The 21,824-nt window shown below is 38.1% G+C and overlaps 2 protein-coding genes across 51 annotated transcripts in view; one reads left to right on the top strand and one right to left on the bottom strand.

Annotated features, from left to right (window-relative positions):
• LOC134806074 (AN1-type zinc finger protein 6) overlaps positions 1–21,824 on the top strand; it is a 254,528-nt gene that overhangs the window by 79,612 nt on the left and 153,092 nt on the right. The window lies entirely within an intron of this gene.
• LOC134806060 (protein tramtrack, beta isoform) overlaps positions 1–21,824 on the bottom strand; it is a 552,198-nt gene that overhangs the window by 515,845 nt on the left and 14,529 nt on the right. The window contains exon 5 of one of the 50 annotated variants that reach the window (XM_063779288.1): positions 79–1,413. The exons of 42 other annotated variants lie outside the window; for them this stretch is intronic. In XM_063779288.1, the coding sequence (XP_063635358.1) occupies positions 1,103–1,413 (311 nt within the window). In that variant the 3' untranslated portion in view covers positions 79–1,102. Of the gene's footprint in view, positions 1–78; positions 1,414–2,657; positions 2,999–3,644; positions 5,116–5,285; positions 9,101–9,350; positions 10,738–12,080; positions 12,371–13,292; positions 13,571–14,561; positions 14,878–21,824 lie in introns of those variants that run through there. 7 more of the 50 variants (XM_063779285.1, XM_063779287.1, XM_063779276.1 and 4 more) reach the window with 7 other exon arrangements.

Below are 21,824 nucleotides of genomic sequence, written 5' to 3'. Positions count from 1 at the left end.
TTTATTTTGTTTTACTCTTTAAATAAATTAATTAAAAAAAAATAGGATGGGATGAAGAAAGTAAAATAAAAGCCTCAATTTCAAAAATAAAGTTATTCAAAAATAGTGTCATGATCTTACGAAAATAAATCCTTATCGATTAGTGTCTTAATTATTATCTAAAAAATTTAGAACATATTTGCCAAAGTCCTTAATTAAGTACGCCGAAGCGCAGAACACCGAATCAATTATCTGTCGCCTAATATCAAGGTCTTGAGTTATACGAGTACAGCATATAATTACCTTCGTATGTTAAATGTTTAGTTAGTTTACGTTTTTTGTACAAGCTAGGTTGCCTCGTGTAGCGGTACTCTTGTTTTTGCTTCTAGCCGAAGCACGAGCTAGCCTTCGACTAATATACCAAATCTCTCTAGACCAAATTCTATGAAATATGACAGCCAAGTTCATTAACATTAACATAGCGATTTTAGATTCTTTTATCTCTAGTAATTAACTGTCTTCAGACATTTAAGTCAAATGTGATTTTATATTTGTAAAAACTTACTTTTAAATTAAGATGAGTTAATTGTTACGTAACTTAAAATAACAATAATTAAATTAACTTAAAATTAAGCCACACGATTAAATGACAAAAGTAAATAAAACTTGCTGTTTTAAAATCGTAACCATTATGACACAATACTTTAAAGCCCTGAATTGTGGACACATAAATGAGATTCCTATCGTCTTTTTGTGACCTCATCACCAAATTCACCAATAAAGTAAGGTAATATTAGAATAAAAAAGGTAATGGTAAAAACCTATCTTAATACAAAAATATTAAGTGTCAATAAAATACTGGAAACGAATAAAATACAAATTACACACAGTTCGCTTCAACTTCAACGATAACTTCCATACAACACTAGTTAATCTAAACTTACGACGGAATGTATGCTTGAAAACAGAACAGTAATACGAATGTCGTCTATCACAGCCACAAAAGTTGGAGTGGGTTTACACTTACAGAACTTCTTACCTACAAATATAAGTCGGTAATGGTTGAATGCGAACTAGCGGATTGTTTTGGTTTCGTACAAAATCCATCATACTTGAGACAATGCTAGAAAACGGCTTTAGATGATTCCACTTTAACTGCCTGATGCCAGGCACCTACTGGGTGGCTGGATGGTTTCTCTATAGGTGATGGAGAGTCAAAATTTTCAGGAGTGAAGTTTGGCTTATGGTTGTGCATGCCTTTGATCCTTACGAAACGGCCGTCCAAGGTTGTTTGGACCCTGCACAGGCAGCCCTTGGTGTCTTTGTCGCGGCACGCCCAGTTCAGCTTCTCCCGGTAGTGGTTGTTCACCCAGAACTTGTTGTTCCGGAAGATTAGGACCGATTTACCCGCACGCGAAGGTAAGAAAAATGCCTCTGAAAACGTAAATACACATTAAAATCGATACCGAAAATAAATGTAAGTAGATATTTTATATATTATTTGGAGTACCACAACCAAGAGTTATAAAAAAACCAAAACAAGGTCTTTATTCTTCTACAATTGAATGCTCCTGCGTAATGGAATAATTTTACTGTAGAGGAATGAGGATGAGGAGGAGGAGGAGGAGGAAGATCTGACTTTACAATTATTTATCATTAAATCCACCGTAATACTTATAGTTAGTATTATTATCTTGAGGCCAAGGTAAAATAAAAATACCTAAAACTTTTGGGTATAAAATCATCTTATTGAAAAATTACCTAAGCAGAAGAACATTCCTTAAAAAATCAATCTGAAAAACAACGTTGTCAACAGCTATGTCATAATTTTTGTACCTTTTCTCATAAATCTTTAATTTATGTGATTATGCTCGTTATGCAGAATAATTCTGCTCTTCTTGCTAGTATGAGCGGTAGCGCGACAGTGACGCATTCTCAGTGTATGTGGCCGCCATGCACGAGATCTACTTCGCTAATCTACAGCTGTATCATCTTTTTAGTAGTTTTCTGATAGAATTTGGGTTTCTCGTGATTGTGCTCGTTGTTGTACTGGATGACCTCCCCCCTCTTGTTGGTGCGCGCAGTGGCGCGGCACTGGAGCACCTTGCGCCGCGAGCACACCCAGTACGTCGGGGGGGTCTCGATGAACGAGAACCCTTCCAGAACTAGGTGTTTCTTGCCGCGCCCGGTCGGAATGTATGCTGCCGTTATTTTACCTAAAAGTTATACATTGCCAATTTACTTTACCTAGGCCGTTTGGGTTCTGAAAATATGCAGGGCAAAACTAAAAGATAAAACGCATGTTTCACGTATGCGTATACGGGTTTAATTCTTCAATTCATTGCATCAGCACTGCCGGACATACCCTTATACTTATATAATGGCACATTATGATATGAGCGTCAAACGCCAAACCTATTAACTTAATAATAATAGTATTAAGACAATCTAGGAGTTAAACTCTAAATGTTATGTACCGGTATCAAACCAATTAAGAAACATTTCTTAACAGTGCTTCAAATTCCGTCTGATTAAATAGGTATTATTATTTATTATTGACTGTTGAACATAAAGTTATAAAACTAAATTCTAAAACTTAATAAATGCAAACCATAGTTCTCGTGTTTGTTATGTCATTACAGCAGAACACACAGAAATCAAAACCACAATTAAATACAGACATAAATCTTAATTCATACCTCGTAAACCTCATCACTATCATGGTTATGTTTATCATAAAGCATGACAACATCGTTCTCTATAGTATATATGTTCGCGGGGCAGGAACCCGACGAGTGTGTGCACTTCCATCGAGTGCGTCCGTTGGATAATTCCCTGTCTTTGGCGAAGCAGAATTTGCCAGAGTAGATGACGGGATCTTGTCGCTGCGAGGTTCTGCCGAAGCGGAACTGTAGGTCTGGGACATTGTTGTCTGTCTCTGGTGTCTGCTCGCTCGGTTTGTTGTCAGCTGGCTTGTCTTCTGGATTGTTCTCTGTCTTCCGACGATGACGACGTCGCCCTAGGAATCATAACATTACAAAGAAGAACTAGTACACTGTCGTGTCATCAAACCTTGAAAGAAGCAAAAATAAAAAAGACCCCGTAAGGGCGTAAGGCGTAAGATAAATTGACAATCGACCGATTATTATTTATTGTTATCCGGTACCTATATTTTTCTTCAGTGACAAAAACTTTGGAGTTTAAATGTACTGTTTTCAAACAAAATAGTACTTCAATAAAGCGCTATTGCAATAAAGAATTAGAAATCGCGACAAAGTACTACTGACTCTACCTCTGTGTGTGTGTGTTATCATGTTATCAATAGGTAAGGACGATTGACATTTTTTTCCGTAGAGAGACAGAATGAAGACTTCGGCTTCTTAACTAAATGTATAAATAAGTAGAACTGTAAGTAGCTAACAAAAACGGAGATTAGTGATAAGGTCGGGATGAAAGCACTCCCTGTTGGTAGATAACCAGAATATGACCTCTTGGGTCTCAATCAAACTGTACACCGATATCTGTAGAGTTTACAGAAATAAAACGAGTCGTTAAATTTAAACATTACTTAACTTTAATTAAACCATAAGGAGTAATACTCGTGATAAATGTAACGATGTCTTTTAAATTTATATAAAAGGTATCAAAATTTCATTTTATTTATATATATATTTTATATGTAAATTTGTAAAGCCCAGGTAAATTTATAAAGGAATGTTTCAGTACATCAATTATTATAATTGACAATGGACCCATTGTTAACAATAAAGGCACTTTTACTTAACGATACATCTACTTAATACCAACATGGAATAAATATGCTTACTTCATACAACTCTTAACAATACGATAAGTACATAATTAAAGTCAGTAAAATTTGTTTCGTGATAAAGATAGAAGTTTCTTATCTATATTTTTCAAGAGATATAAATTGTACAGCGTCTTTGAAGCATCTTGCCTCTAGTGCAAGGGAAAGAAATTTTACATTAATGTTTATAAAGCAAAGCAAAGTATAATTATTGAAGTTAAGGGTCACGTACCTATTCTATTGTATCTTTTTTAGCTAAAAGTTTTACTTCGAAACAAAATCAAAGCAACTACCTATTATATTTACAGTCAGGAGCAGCAAATAGTTAATATCCACAAAAAAAGAAGATCCCGAACACATCTCTACTATCAAGAAAATTAATTCTTGTATAGTTATTATTGAGCTTTTCATGTTTACTGCTTACTATATCGCTCACTCTGGTCAAACGCACCACACAAGCAAACATAATATATTATCTTCAGAAGATTCATTCGAGACAAATCGACTAACTTAAAAGTCAATATCGAGAAGGCAACTCCAACTAGAGGAATGATATCAGACTACTAGAGTCAAACATAACCTTAAATCTATACATGATATGAAAGTAAGGCACGTTGGTGACGACCAACCAAAAGAAATTTACCATTCTATCACAATATTCTAAACTATAAACTAGCGTTTACTTGTCTACATTGCTTCTCTCATAAGAACTTTAATATCTAAGTGTAACAGTAACCTAGTAATAATGTCTTCTGTAAAGCTTAGGCCTTGTCCTAACCTAACTGAACCGACAAATACGACAATTCAACTTACTGGTACTTGTCTTACGATGCGTAGAGATCTTATTAGCGCATTAAATTCGGCAGTAGTCTGCATTCAGAAACGTTAAGTTGAGAGGGTAATATGAGTCCAATATCAGTGCGTCCGTCTAGTGATCAGAACGAGCCGAACGTACAGATATTGATATCATACTTTAACGCTTCTGAATATTCCAGCTAGACCTAGAACAACGAGTTATTCATTGAGCGAGGCGTCCATGATGGCCATGGCGTCGAGACTCACGCCGATGGGCGTGTGCAGCGGCGGAGCGTCCAGCTGCTTGCGCGCGGGACGGCGGGCGGGCGCGCCGAGCGCGCGCGGCGGATGGTTGTGCATGCCCTTCACCGCCACCACGCTCGACCCCAGCATGTGGATCCGCGCCTTGCAGTTCGTCTTCTTTGACGTGCACCGCCAGATCACCTTATCCCGCAACTTCGACTCCTCGCAGAATGGAAACGTGTTTACCATCATGATTATCTTCCCTCTCCGTGATTTTAGAAATTTTATTCCTGCGGAGAAACATACCACGGTCAAAATATATGCAAAATGTCTAGATGGTACCAAACAACCTCCACCCAACTCTCTATAAAAGAAGGACGAGGAGATTAAATAAAACATGTTTTTTTTTGTTCTTTATGCACACGGGATTTAAGCTAACGAGATAAAATAAAACTAGCGGTTATTGATAAGTACAATTTAATATGATTCCACAAAATACCCCGTACACGAACAAAAATCTTATGATTAAAATGGTAGGTATGAAATTACACTATTAATAATAATTGTAGATTTACGAGTAGTTAACAGTAAAATGAGGTAGATAAATTGTGAGGTAAAGGTATAGTCCCACCCGTTTGTTCACCCACCACCAGGCTAGTGTTTGTCGCGCTCACGAAGACACAGTGCGACATACAGATGTATTGCATAGTTGTTTTCCATCGTATTTTCTCGGAAACGTTTGTATTTGTCATGCTACTTCAGTCAACTGAAATAGCAAGAAACGTTCGTACGTTTCCGTGAAAGAACGATGGCAATTAATTGCGCAATACATCTGTGTATGTATATGTGAAGAGCAACGAAAGCAAGATCGTTTTCCAACGTCGATAAACGCTAGCGTGCCGGAGGGTCCGACAGCGGAGCGGGCGCGACAAAAACACGACATCATACACTTACCGAGATTCATAAATTATTTAACAACATGAGCAATTCAACACACTTACCGCAATCTCCGATCAGACCAAAACTTCGATTCGAACAACATCGATTCACAAATATAATGTTAATAAATCGGAAAAAAGTGAATGTTAGTAATTTCACATTACAAATAGTACACCTAGCTACGTTAAAATTTATTACGGCGAAGACGATTAGATAATCAAAAACGAATAACATTCACATGTATACCCATTAAATTAGTGCTTATTGTAAAATCTGGTTTAAGTAAATATGTAAGTTTCTTTTTTAATTTGATCTGATTCGAATACACACACTTATTTTAGTGAAAGTGCAAACTTAAGTTCATATCATTTAAATAATTGACGAATATTAGGTAGTGATCAAAAAGAGTAGAGACGTATACCTAATGTTAAACCTTTAATTAACCCTAATTAGCATCTAGATCTAAATCTATTTATTATAAACTGTCACCACGGCTTCTTTAGATTACAATCGATTCGCCTAAAGTATTTGGTCTAGTTTATTATTATGTTCACCAATGGTCTTAGGTATCGACCACTCCCAGGTATTTACACGATTGTTGCGATTAAATTGAAAATACAAATTAAAATACACTAGCTTAAACTAAAGCTCCAATAGCAACAATTAAGTTTATATCAGATTAGAAAGCCAAATTTATACTTTTCCGTCATTGTTTAATCGCAATTCTTCAAACCTGACCAAAACTTAATTGAAGCTGGTAAATAAAATGTGTATAAATAAATCATTAGAGCCATGTAATAGTAATTCGTAAAACATTGTAAATATAGTTGTTTAAAATAAATGGCGAGAGTGGTCCGCACTTGGCTATATGCAGGTACACAGAAGTAGAGGGGACGACCTATTCCATGGGGGTGGGCAGAAATAGGATTCAGGTGCAACGGTAGGTACTTTTGCATTCATGATTCGCGTGTAAAAACTAAGGACTTTTAAATGATCAATTTACATTCCGAGAAAATCAAAAATTGCCATAAAATTAGAATCATAGCACAATTGACTGAATCCGCGAAAACACAAGCAAAATACTTTAGTGTTGGTAAGTTAAATGAGAAGTCGTTCACGTCACCTGAAGCCTATCAACCTGCGCCTCCGCCCCATGAATACAAGCGTCCTTGAAGTCACCTTAAAGTCTACAGTACGTTCTAGATAATTTATTCACAAGTCAAAACCCTATTATAGCAACTAAGTTTTCTAAAATAACAATAGAAAATAGTAAAAATTTGTACTTGAATCGGAGACGTAGACATAAAAGTGGCCATATTCCTATTGAATAATAATTCGACGAGTAACAAATTATTTATTTTATTTAAAAAAAACAATCAATAAAATATATTTAGACAACAGTTACAAAAAGAGTCTATTTATATTAGGTCGTTAACAGCTAACGATCGAGTAGGTACAAGTTAACACTAAGTAAAGAGGTATTTGAGTTTCAATAATAGGTAAATGAAGGGCGCGCCGGACCCTGCGCGGCGGCCCGAGGCCCCGTCCCGGCGCGCCCGCTAGCCTAGCTTACCCTAGCCTACGCTACACACCTTACTCGAGTAAAGCTTCTGAGTATTCAATCATGTATATAAAAATTGTATAATTAAACTAATATACTGTATAACCCGTATAAAAAGTGAAGAGGTAGTTGATTGAGCTTAAGTACTTAAAATCGATCCATTTAAGAGCACAATTGCATCGACTTACTCAGTGTCGAGGAGCGCGAGCGCGCGAATATCTTCTCCCCGGGCGTCTGCGGACGCCCGGACAATATTCATTGAGGCGGACGTCTAATTTTCTAAGTAGCAATAGCTTTTATACTTATAAAAGTACGAAATTGTAAAGTATAAACTCTCAAAATAAATTAAGTACCTTAAGTACATTCAGTCCGGGGACACACATATTGCTTCATCCGAACCTCGTACGTGTCTCAGTCGCCGACGCGTCGCCGACGGCCGCGGCCGCCGGCCTGGCCTCGCACCTGTGCCGACTTCTATCCTACCAGTGTACATTCCTAATCCTGTTCCTGTTTGACGACTATCCTGACTGCTAACCTGATACGTCCCTTCCTCGTTCTGCGCTACAACGCGTTTCTGTTTCCTTGACGATGATGCTCGGATCGATTGAGCCAACATTAAACGAAACGCTAAAAACGGCCATATCCTGACAAAAACCTACGTATTTAGCTTCACATCCATACGAGCTGACACTTAACATTCAGAGTTCTTACACATTTAACACCCCTTAGCCTTTCTAAACGATTCGATAAATAGCCCACACCTATCTTAATGATCTCGAAGATATCCTAACCTACACTTCACGACGATGACCTTTCACTGGTTCCATCAGGTATAATCCTTCCACTGGTCGCAACTCCGATACACCTCGCCATATACCGTGACCTAAATTACGTTTCACATACATCCATATTACCAACATTAAGTATCTTGACAATAGCCACCGCTCATATTTAAGCAAACGACACCTTATCCCCTTATATATAATCACTAATCTAAATAAATTACTCTATTTCGTGTGCCAATAAGGCTGTCAGAAAATTTTCGAAACTTCGATAGTTTTAATTTCGTGAACAGCGCCTTCAATGTGAGCCAGCTGAGCAATCGGCGATACCGTGAGAAAGAATATTCTTTCAATTATAAAATCATACACCACTTTATTTCGTTCGTATGACTTAAAGATTTTTAGTCAAGTCAAGTTTCATCCACGAGCGAGCATTGAACTTTAGCGAAAAAGTCGTGTAAGATTTTGTAGGTCTCGCCTAGTCCTCCTCATTGCAAGGGGTATCGACCAGCAGCGGCTTGGCGGCCGAGTTGTGCTGCGGGGGCGCCGGCAGCGACAGGGAGTTGGGCGAGGCCTGCGCCGGGCCGCCGGGTGCCGCGTTAGCCGCGGCGTTGGCGTTGGCGGAGGCCGTGGCGGTGGCGGTGGCGTGTGCAGTGGCGGCGTACAGCGCCAGCGCGTGCTGCAGCTGAAGCAGCTGGTGGTGGGGGTCGATGGGCGCGGGCGCGCGATGGCCGCTCTGGTGCGGCGTGCGCACCACGTAGCGGCCATCGGCAAAGCGGCGCACGTTGGGTGGCGCGTGGTTGTGCGAGTAGCGGGAGCGCACGATACGCTCGTGGCCCTCGGGGCCCTCGGTATTGACATCGGCCAGGCAGCGCGAGGTGAGCCGCGACGAGCAGTACCACTGCTTGCGTCCGTGCGCCAAGTTGTTCTTCAGCCGGAACGTGTACCCGCGGTGCAGCAGCAGCCGCCCCTTGCCCGCGCGGATGAATTTTGCTAAAAATATTAATTCATTAGTATTGCCTGTGAAACTACTAATTCTGATAACTAATACCTAAGTAGGATTAACAAATTAACATGCATAAAGGTGAAACGAGCAGAACTCGTTTAACCTTACATACTTTTGCCAACTCTTATTATAATATGGGTAATTGATATAGATAAATTACTAGTATATTGAATAAAACAATCAATTGATACTGTATACTTTAATAATTTATTACTTCAATGGATTAAATAAAACGCCTTGGGATTTGGCCTATTTATTTCACTTGCACAAATAACACGTACACTCGGTTTCAACATTAGATAGTTTTACTAATATTTAAAATAATTTCAAAGAGTTTTTGATTCTCTATGAGACAATAATACTAAATGAGCAATAAATATTTGGCACAGTACTTAAATCATTGGGACAAAATATGTCACCCTAAAACACGAGTTTAGGGAAAGGAAGACAATGTATAAAATTTGCAAGTCTTAAAAATAAAGGGCGTTATATATTGGATGAGTAAATAAAAAAACATTATTGAGTCGAAAGTCGTAACATAAAACACAAAAACAAAAAACAATGCAAACTAACGGAAGACTAACTTCGATGAACACTACCTACGCTTATATTATCAACCACCTACTTACTTAATACTGACATTAAAAAATTACCTTTGTACCGATTTAATCTTAAAATAAATAAGTTGTTTGGTACTTAACTAACACCATACATAACAATTCAAAATTAGCTACTTGGCACCTATTTTACATTACAAAATTGAGATCATTCACCAGTGAGCCTTGTATAAACCTACACTAATTTCCATGATTAATAATTTTAATAAATAAATACTTTTTGCATATTGACTAGGTTAACAACTAAACCAAATTAATCATTGTAGGTTCTATTTGGCACTGGACAAAGTTAAATCTGGCTGGTTTAGTTATTCGTTAGTAGACGAGCTACTATTTCCGGCATTTCGCCACGTAGGTATGATAGGTACTAAAACGCCGCGTAACGGATATCAGATAAAATATGCTATAAAAATATAGACTTTACTTTGTGACTTCATTTGTAAACTAGTTTTATATCCCTTTTACTTTTATAAGTAATAACACACGACGTTCTCGATTAGACATCATTCCTACTCACTTTAGAGAAGATGAAGAAATTAAATAGCTACTTTCACCTATTTTACATAAAAATATGAAAATGAGAACTTATAAAATACGAAAAAGGACATTATTACTCAGAGAATTTGTAGTTATCGCTCAGCAATAGGAACGTGGTCACTACAGGATTTTAAAAAACATAATGTAATAAAAAAAGTATTAGTATTTGACAACCCAAGCGTTGGGGTCAAAATTGTCAAAGTCCAAACGAGGCGGGCGCGGCAGGAGCAGCGGCACGGGCGGCTCGCCCTGCTTGGCGGGGCGGCGGCCGGAGCGCGCCGCGTGGTTGTGCTCGCCCACCAGCTTGTGCAGGGTGCCCTTCTGCGTGTAGGCCTTGCAGCCGCAGCCGCCCATGGTGCACCGCCAGCGCACCACGCCCGAGCGCATGGTGTGCGCGGCGTAGAAGCTGCGCCCGCGGACCCACAGCCGCGGCCGCCCGCCCGGCCCCACGCACAGCCGCACGTACTTCTCTATACACACAAAACATATCCTTACTCCTCCTCCTCGACTATATCCAGAACATACAATGCAACTCTATAGGTTATACGTAAGGAGAAAAGGCTTTTTGCAGTAACTTCCAGCATCTCATGTCAATATGTTTTTCCTTCCAAGTTGAAATTCCTTTTCTCCTATGTTTCACCCATATTACGCCCAAAGCAGCATGCAATAGTTGTCAGTTAGGTTAAATGAAAGCGTTGTAATGGGATATGTGGTTATTTTTTAAACACTGAACACAAACAATGTATTTACATTATAATAGTACGCCAGCATTACAACCATAGTACCCGGTATTTTGACCCCCATTTTTCCAAAATTCTTGCATCCTAATTAAATTCTAGCTACATTATTGCTTTCAGTCCATCTGTACTTTACCCATGGATCATCGTAAATCCTTCAAACGCTTACATAATTGTGCTTTTTTGATTTTGCTAAGTATCAAATTAAAATTGAGGAATATGACCTATGTCCCGAGTAAATACTGACTAGACGGAGTTAAAAGTTTATTATTGCTGATTAAACTCTTTTAACTTCATATTAATTAATAAACAGATAATAATTACAATTAGTGCTATCATTATTATTGCTAGCTGACTAGAAACTGAAATCCTCACACTTACCTATTTCTCTAATAAAAATATTTGCTACGTAATTAGTAATTAGGTACTAAAATGTCTAGGTACCTATATACAACGAGATCCAGAATCGCTTAGTTCCGCTCAAGCGACACATTTGAGAGCAACCTGCCACACGAGTCAATAACAATAGGAACGATCATAACTGGTTTCAATATTTTTTTTTGCTCAAAATTCATCTTGTGACTTTACCTTTGACCAACAAATCTAAATGTATCTGCAACTATGTAACCAGCTTTAATCGTTAACTAGTAACCAATAAATTAAAAGCTTAAAGCGCGCGGTTGTTTAATGCGATAAACGCAGCGTTGAACGCATGCGTTAAGGTAATGTATGAAAAATAACAATGGGCTTACCGCTTACCGCTGCCTTTATCGCATAAAACAACCGCGCGCTCAATGGGTTTTTCTAATGCCGGGGCCACACTGGGATTATTGCGATAATCAACGGCATTTCCCGTTAGTGTGGCCCCGGCATAAGAGTAAGGCATCAACTACACGCTCCCATACTCTCTTCAACGTCACATGTGAAACTGTTAGACAAAACCCAGCACCAGGACTACATGCACCAATGTTAATGGGATTATTGAACTACGTTACTATAAATGTTAAACTATTAGCGACGAATCCTATACATAATGGGTTTTTAGTTTCGACTCTCGACAGGTCGTAAAGCAGGCTACGTGATTGGTTAGATTATTCGTCTAGAAGAGCCTTCGCCTGAGCAGCGAGGGCGGCGTGGGTGAGGGCTCTCTGTGCCGCGCTGGCGCTCGAGGGCTGGGGCGGGTCGTGCGAGTGCACGTTGCTGAGCGCGAAGATGCGGTCGTGCAGCGTGTGCGCGTAGGCACGGCACGTGCGCCGCGTGCAGCGCCACCGCACCTTGTTCTTCTCCGGGAACACTTTCTCCGCGTAGAACGAGAACCCGCCCAGCTTCATGTGCCGTCGCCCGCGGTTCGATATCACGAACTCAACTGGAAAATACCACCACCGTCACTATATGCGCCCTTATGTTATGCTAGCATGCAGAATGGAGTTAGATGTTAGTTATTAATGGATGATAAAATTGACAGGCAGTGAAAGAAGCATGAAGTAGACGGGGAAAAATATGTTTAAGGGCTAATAACCTCAGTCTAGACGGGATTCACTAAAGTAGGTAACATATACTGATAAAGCTAATACAAACGCTAATTTCAACTAAATGTGGCTTTCCGACAGAGAAGGGTCCTTGTGCACATGGAGCACCCTTTAGGCACGGAACGCCACAAATATAACTAACCTTATAGTAAATTAAAAAAAATATATTAGTATCTGCTTATTGCACCGAGGCACGATATCTTATACTTATATTTCAGACTGAAATGCTTACGTACGAACGACATTTGCTATTCGCTACTTGCTACAATAACGTACCCTCTATAAGTTACAAAAAAACGTAAGGAGAGTAAATAAAACAAAACTGAATTGGTCAAATTTTTAATTATAACACATTTTCTTAGTACGTTATTTGCCTCCCCTGCCAATTAATTAATTATTAGGGTGTATTTGAAATTATATTTTTTTCTTTTTGCGTCTTAAAATTCGTTGCTTAAGTCTCCATAGCACACGAGTATTGTACTTTTCATCGGGAGTTAGATCATTAATTAGCCTTTTTTTCGCGTGATAAATCGCTCTTTTCTTAGATTTGTACATTTCGTACATTTCAGGATTAAGTTTAATTTTTTGTTTATACCGTTTCTGCCTTTCTGCCGCCGTTAGTGGCATTCTTACTGAAACAAATAGTGTCTATTATAATAGTTTTGAAGACAGATACTTCGAATACTAAATACCTACTTAAGCCGCCCGTACAGTACCTATGGATGTTTTGTTGAATTATATAAATGAACTGGTATTTTTCTAGACATGAGGCATTTATTGAGTGGCAACGATTTCAATAAGACTTTCGACGGTGGCGTGCTGGTCGAGCTGCGGCGGGTGCGGCGGGTGGTTGTGGTGGCCGGCGCGCGCCAGCAGGCGGCCGTCGGCGGTGAGCGCGCGCGCAGCGCAGCCTCGAGCGCGCGCCCTGCACGACCAGTACACGCGCGTGCCGCGCCGCTTGCGCGCCACGAACCCGTGCCCGTCCAGCAGCAGCGACGGCGCGCCGCGCCGCGTCACTGTGTAACGCACCTCCGACACTGCGTAACAAAACACTCCCGCTACACCACCATCAGTCATAGCTAAATAGCTATGGACCGGGGCGCGTAGCCAACGTGCCAATCGTTAACGCTCCGTAGCGTATCGTAGTCATCTCTCTCTATCACTTTTTTCTACTAGTGCGACAGTGACAGTTGCGATTCGTTCGCCACGGAGCGTTAACGATTGCACGTTGGCTACGCACCACCACCATCGACATCTAGTAGATCACTGTCGTTACCTTACACTATGTTCCTTTCGCAAAGGAGTCATAGGCTCATTAGGTAACTACAGTAGTACTCTATTATGGCGATAGAAAATCCTTCTAAACGATGGAACAAACTCTTATTCCACCTAACAGTCTCAATCGAATGATACACAGCTATTTCGCCCCAGGGGAAAGTAAAAAAAACATAATTCTTAATTCTTTTATTCAAGTCCTAACTTACACTCTTAAGGCTAACGAATCACAATGCTGATTAAAATTACAAAATTTTAAATTGAAAAACACTCTTGCGTGACTTTGCCCCTTTTTCTTAACCACAAAGTTTGGAATATGTTTTTAAACTGGCAACCTTTCCAATCTTAATTCCTTCGATCACTATGTGAAATTTCAGTTCTCTCTTACTATTCGTCAACATTTCATGAAACGCATGATTGCCAATAAAACAAAATTCATAGTTTTACAAAATTCCCTCACACATGCACTCACTTCAAAAATAATTAAAACTCATGCAAATATTAAACATAAATAAATACAAAATAGTTTTATAGTTCGTTTTTTAGGATTAGAAAAAAGGTAAAAAATCTTGACGTGTATTTTTATTGACAACACTTTTGAAAAATATGTAACAATTATGAATCATATACGATTATTTACATATATTCTTTTGCTTCCATAAGTAATAGTTACTGATTTTTTTAAACATTTTTCAATTAAAAGACACGTCAATATCGCGTAGTCTTTATCTTATGCTAAAAAAAGCGAACTATAGGGTAGTGTACAGTCGATGGTAAGTCTAAACCGAAGGGCAAGTGACTACTTCCCCAAGGTCATATTTTCGGGTTATTTTCTCCAGGTGGTTCTCTTCGTGATTGTGAATGGGATTGGTGACCTTTAGGACGTTGTTTTTAGAGGTGATTCTGGCGCGACAGCGTTTTCCGTACTCCATGCAGCGCCAAAACGTCCTGCCGCTCCGCACGCTGTCTGTCACAAATATATACGACTCGTGTATTAACTGCAGATGCCCACTTTTCGTTTGAATAAAATGCAGTTCACGTTTTACGTTGGTATTTATTGATCCTAGAACTGAAGAGAAAATGATTTTAATAAATTATGTCCAAAGTCCGTCTCGGCTAACTCTGCGCCGACTTGGCAGCGACAAAGATGAAATTTGACGATTATGGTGGCCGTTCCTTCTGTCACTTGACAAGTCGTTGCAGAGTTAGCTTGGACTGACTCCAGAAACAGACATAAAATGAATGTTGGTAATGTTAAATTAAAGTAGCCTGAGCACAAAGGTGACTAACTGTGTATTTATAACCCACATACTATAATGACAGATCAAATGGCTAATCTACAACCCAAACCCATTCCCAACCCAACTATCATTTTACTTTATATATAAACCAGATAGATTGGTTATCACTGTTATCAGATAGGCCAATTGAACTGTCATATAATCTGGGATATAAAACATAGTGTAGCAATAAAAAAAAAATCGAGAATAGTTTTGTTTATTCATTTAATATCATAATATCAACGTTAAGACACAACACTGTATGAATAGGTTTCCATATAAAATTTTAGATGAAAATTAGCTTAAAATTTGAATCCTCCTCAACATGGCTAGAAAACAAAAATTTATTGGCACCTTTTCAATGCCAGATGCAACAATAAGCTAACTAAGCAGTTGCTAGTCTAAGCGCTACTTGCGCCATCCCACTAATACGGGGTTAACCGGTTAAACCGTTAACACAGTGTCAAATTGTACTGGTGTCCACGGTAACTCCAGGTTTAACCCCGGGTTAGTGAATGGTGCAAGTGGCCCTAAGAGGGAACCATGTCTAGCAAGGTTATCTCAGGAATCAGATGAATAACTGGGGGAGGGTCCCACCATGGTCTAGGAATGCTTAGGGCAGTGGTTCTTAACCTTTCAGAGACATATGTAGTGATATGTACAAATATGTAAATATGTAGTGACACACTACATATTTGGAAATTAATACTCATGTAGAATAAAGTCACCAAAGGGTTGTTCTGTGTACCAATTTGCAGACCACTTCAGGTGCTCCCAGGGACTACCAGCGATCCAGTGACCACCGGTTAAGAATTGCTGGCTCAGGGCATCAAAATGTCTTAATCTGGCATTAGAACTAGGCTAATATAATAATAACATAATAGGTATCTGACCTCCTACTTTGGTGTTTTTTTTTTGGGACAATCTCATACAGACAGACCGGAACCCAAACTGGACAAGTCTTTTTACAAAGAAGAAGTATGTAGATGATTAGAGTATTAGAGTAAATAAATAGGTATGTAAAAATGATTTATGCAAATGCAACTGTATTGTTTGCACTTATGGAAAAATAAAATACCTATTCAGTTGTGTGTCAGACAATTTGCTTTTGAACACTTCTTGCATTCAGTTCTCACTTGTTTCAATTTAAAAGTGGTTTAACCTCTCATTTGAGGTTCTGGTAACATTTCAGACATCTCTCTCACCTGCTTATTGTTGCAGCAAGATGTCTTCTAGGCGGTGGTACAGAGATCCAATGCCCACTATAATAGACTATACCTAATAAATGCAATTTTATAAAATTTGTGGACTATCTTACACAAAGCAACCTAGTTCTAATTTGATCTTGTAGATGTAGACCAAAATTAAAAATATATGTATATTGAAAACATAGATCCATAACCAAGTACAACTAACTTAGTGGGCAGGGTCATTAACAAGGATTGGGGTGTATAGGCTGTACGTAATAGCAAAAAGAATAGATAGTATAGAGGGGTCCTGTCATTGTAAATTTTGTAGTCACTGTAAATTTACTGCCATCTATCGACACACGACTAAAACTCAAAATGAAAACGTATAAAGTTATCAAAAAATGTATATATATGGATAAATGATTTTATTATTTTTATATCATTTTGATCCCTGTTCATTCACTGATATCTATGTGTTAAAATTGTTAAATATGAAACGGTGTCGTCACGCCATCTAGCCGAGGATAGGCTAAAGGTGTATGCGCCATCTATTCGAGAATGACTTTTGCTTGAATTCCGAGGCACGTTTTTTCCTTAGACTTTATTCGTCTTATACGAAGTTACATATGTCTTTGGTAATAGTAAGGTAAAGCACTTTATTGTACAAAAAATGAACATAAAATAGGAAAAAACCCACATCATTAGTACAAAGGCGAACTAATAACGTAATCAATATATATAATAAAAGAAAGTGTACAATGTGCGTGCCTCTAAAACTTAGAAATGAGTCCCGATACGATTAAGGAAGCTATATGGGATGGTAGCCCTCTATCTCCCGTCCATGAAGAAGTATTCCGTTTTTACCTGAAGGGTGTGCTTTTAAAGATATAAGGGCTGAAAGTTTCGCCCTCTGAGACCCAGAAGCAATTGTTTTTGTTCTTGAATTTTGAACCATAACTTAATAACGGAAAGTTCAGAATAGATCGTGAAATATATACCTACAAAAATTTGTACCTTGAGAGGTGTCTTGGGTCTCGGAGGCTAGATATTTCTAAAACAGTCCAGAACATTCGAGAGTATTCGAGAGCATTCCACGGCATATCAGAACATTCTGGAATGTTGGCGAATATTCGAGAACATTCTAGAATCTAGATCATTGTGAACATTCCAAAACACTTTCGAATGTTGTGGAATATTCTGGAACATTCGATGCCGTCTCGGAGGCTAGACATTTCTGGAACAGTCCAGACCATTTGAGAGTATTCGAGAGCATTCCACAGCATTTCAGAACATTCTGGAATGTTGTCGAATATTCGAGAACATTATTGATCATCGTGGACATTCCAGAACACTTTCGAATGTTATGGAATATTCTGGAATATTCGAAGCCGTCTCGGCTATCGGAGGCTAGACATTTCTAGAACATTCCAGACCATTCGAGAGTAGTTCTGAACATTCTGAAATGTTGTCGAAAATTCGAGAACATTCCAGATCATTGTAGAATATTCCAGAACACTTTCGAATGTGGAATATTCTGGACACTTCGAAGCCTTTTTATAGGGTTGGAGCTACCTATTGGTAGGGGTATATATTTAAAGCAAGACAGTTGTGAGGTTCGAATGTTCGAAAACATTCCGGAATATTCTGGAATGTTATCAAATATTTGTAATTAGCCTAGAATCCAGGATCCCAGATCATTGAGGAGTGTTCCAGAACACACTCAAATGTTGTGGAATATTCTAGAACATTGTGGACTATTCGAAACCTTCATACTCTCAGGAGATTTTCGACAAACACTTCCAGTTATCCCTATTCCCTAAGCTTTTCTCACGATCAACTATACGTAGGTTGCTCTCGAGTTGGAAATAAAAAAAAATACATAGATACTTCTATAGGTATAGATAGGTATTAGAAAAAAAATATTGAAATATATTTTAAAGTTTATACTTTTATTACAACTACCACACAATTCTCATGTCAGCTCCCTGAGCGAAGCGGGGTACCTCAGCTAGTAACTAATAAAAGAAATACCTACTACTAGAAAAAAAAGGTAATATTCAAAAGGTGTGTTTGACATTCTGAACCCACTTTGGGCTAGCGTGGGGATTTTATAGACATACCAATCCCTCTCACATATGAGAGAAGACCTCTGCTTGACAGTATGACGTACAAGTAGCCTGATGATGATGATGACGATATAATTTTTATTATAATTCCCAAACAGCAACAGAATGACTCTATGTGATATATTTTGTTCTGCTGTAAATGCCCTTGTCTACATAAACCAAGTTCAATGGCATTCAACCCTTTTGCAAAAAGATTGATTTGGTTCATACATAATTCATTATAAAACTTGATAGGTAACACCAGTGACACAAAAAAAACCTAAATGTATCATGGGCCCTGACATTCAACTGCTTTTTTGTAGTAGCCAAAATATTCAGTACAAAAATGCTTGTACCGCACAGTGCCTCACACTGATGGAATCCCGCCTTAATAGCTGCGAAAGTGGACTCTGTCAACTGGTATGTTAAAATATATCTTAAGATAATTTTCATATTATATATATTTTGGTATATTATACATATTATAGCTATGTGTGTGACGGGCTTAATTAGTACCAATATTAATACCATGGGAAGCTAAAGGTTAATCCCATGTGTGTAAGTATTACTTGCACTCGGAATGACAAAAAATCAGACCAGCTACTTGACACAAACTATCCAATCACTCCTTTCATCTCTGACACACCATTAATGCTCTTTCCTGTACAGTCGCCATCAGATATATCGGAGCGGCCAAGGTGCTCACAAATATCGGAACACGCCTCTATTGTCAGGGTGTTAGAGCGCGTGTTCAGATATTGTGAACACCTTGGCCGCTCCGATATATCTGATGGCGACTGTACAGCAAGCTGCAAAATTACATGGACACATCATGAATGGAATTCATCCATAAAGTGGCCATGCACTTTTGCATTTGGGTGTACAATAGCTATATATTCTGAGTTACAGCTCAAGTGACCTGGAAGCTCAACATATATAAACCCATTGAAATTTGACAATAATTTATGACAAAAATGTGCAAAAATATAACTGTGGAAGCCTAATCTAATCACTAATATATTTCGCATTGCAACCTACAAAAGAAAAACATATATACAGAAATGAAATTAACAGATTAAGTACTCATATTGAAACAACTCTATACATGCATGCAGGTAGTCACATTGAAACTCCACAACCACATCATTATTATGCAAAATCAGTAAAAAAAAATATTAATGAACATCATGAATGAATTATTAATATTCTTGTGTAAGTATATCAAAAAGGTGAGTTGATTGCTCATACCTACTAATAAATTTGTATTATATTACAGGCAACATAACTCATGTATTTACCTAGAATGAATTATTCATATGCCTAACACTACATAAGATACTCGTACTCATCCCATAACATTACATTTATAATTACTATACGAACAGTTTACGAAAAACTATTTGACGTTTCGTTAAATACTAACTAGTTTGCGAGATGTTTACGTGAAATAAAGCATATTCGTAAAGATTTAATTGATGTTAGCGACGAGAAGATGTACAAATAACAGTAATAAATTGTTTTTAAGATTCTTTGACAGAAATTTGTATCAAAATACAAGTTGTTCTTCCGTAGAAGTAAATACACGATCCGTGGAATTTTGTAGGTTATGTTTACAAGCTGCAAAAAAAGCGCGCAATATATGAAGAACCTGGCTTGGAATGAGGATATTTTAATTAAAGTAAACCCCTTGGAATATTTTACGGCACATAAACTCGATTTCCGTAAAATACTGAAAGCTAACGGTGGTAGCCGAGATGACAACCTGCAATCGTTTACATGTCGTATTAACTTACTTGTCGACTTTCTCCGTATTTCATGCGTTGAACCAAACGAACAGATAACACCAAATTCACATTAATCGTCACTGCACTTTCATTATTCACATTTCCCACACTAATATCACTTCAAAACATTAAATAATTTAAAACATTTTGACGTAAACACGCTCAAGGCTGAAACGATAACGCTACTCGAAAATAGCAAACATTTTTTGAACACTGAAGTTACACGCACTGATTTAATTGTTCGTTGTCATATAAACCATAATATCATTCACAATTATTGGATTATATATTAATATTTCTTGAATTAGTAAACAATCATCCAGTGACACAATTGCAACCATAGATCCCACGGCGTAAACGACCACAGATACAACAACAAAACGCAGTCGTTCCGCAGTACGCTTTATTCGGTCAAACATATATGACAACTACAAAACGAATCACTTGGTGATTTGATTTTGATGTGTTTAGTTAATTTTCAGATAACTATTATATAATATGGAATTGAAAAATAAAAGAATTTATTGCCATGAAAATACTTAAGAATTATCTGCTCCATTACATGCTGAATCAATCAGGACAATGGAGTAAGATTTCCTTGTTATAATTCAATAGTTTTTTGTTTTGATCATAATAAAATTCAATAACATAGTATTTCCAACTGTTCGTCCTAAATTACCAGATCTGACTCACTTACCAATTTAAGTAGTGCTTCTCCAAAATTCGTGCTTTTACAAATTGTGTCAAGCACGTGAACCTCCAACGTTGCGTAAAACGTTTGTCTCTTATAGCTGTTACAGACTACCGCATCGCACCGCGAGCTTACTGTAGTGCGGTAGTCTGTTATTTTATTATTGTACTAATGGTACTCTTACTTGGAACCTAAAGTATTTAGTGCCATTTGTGTTGAGCTTTGCACGTATATAAGCAAATACAAATACGTATGTAGGTATTGATTATGCGAATCCATTCGCGAACCCACTCGCACTCCTCATCGATAACTGGATTTTGCCGAAATGCCATCTATTATGACTCTTCCATATGGGTAGTACAGGAGATCTTCTATGTAGGTAACGGTACGGAATAAACAGGTTTTTAAAGGGTCGGGTCGGCAACGCGCATGTAACATCTCTGGAGGTGTCGACGTCCATAGGCTACGGTGACTGCTTACCATCAGGCGAGCCTTATGCTTGTTTGCCACCTACGTGGTATAATAGATAGGTGAAGAGTTAACCTCCTAGAATTTTGGCCGATTTCCTCGCGATGTTTCCTTCAGCGAAACAATAATTATAATAAAATGATATCAGGAGAAAGAGGTAGATAACTCGTATACTGTATTCCCAAGCTTTTATCGCTGGAGAGAGGGAGAAAGGGGCTATATTTGAGTAGGAAAGCATAATATGTAGGTAGGTAGGTAGACTAATCCCATATACTTGGTGATTGATAGTAGTAAATAATAGGCACGCTTTTAGGTTATAGCACTTGTAGCTTATAACTTTTCATCACACTCGCTCAGTAAATGTGGAATTGCACGCAGGTTTAGCAGGAGTTATAGAAAAAGCGTTCTCCCTAGGGAGTTATGAAGTTTCTAGTGCCATAATTAACAGTTTTTTGTCTTTATACTTAATTTTTGTATCGCAACTGTGATGAAAAACAT

The sequence above is a fragment of the Cydia splendana genome, chromosome 2 (assembly GCF_910591565.1).
Source record: "Cydia splendana chromosome 2, ilCydSple1.2, whole genome shotgun sequence".
NCBI lineage: Eukaryota > Metazoa > Arthropoda > Insecta > Lepidoptera > Tortricidae > Cydia > Cydia splendana.
The sequence above is the reverse complement of the archived record's forward strand: the minus strand, read 5'-3'. Positions and strand labels throughout refer to the sequence as shown.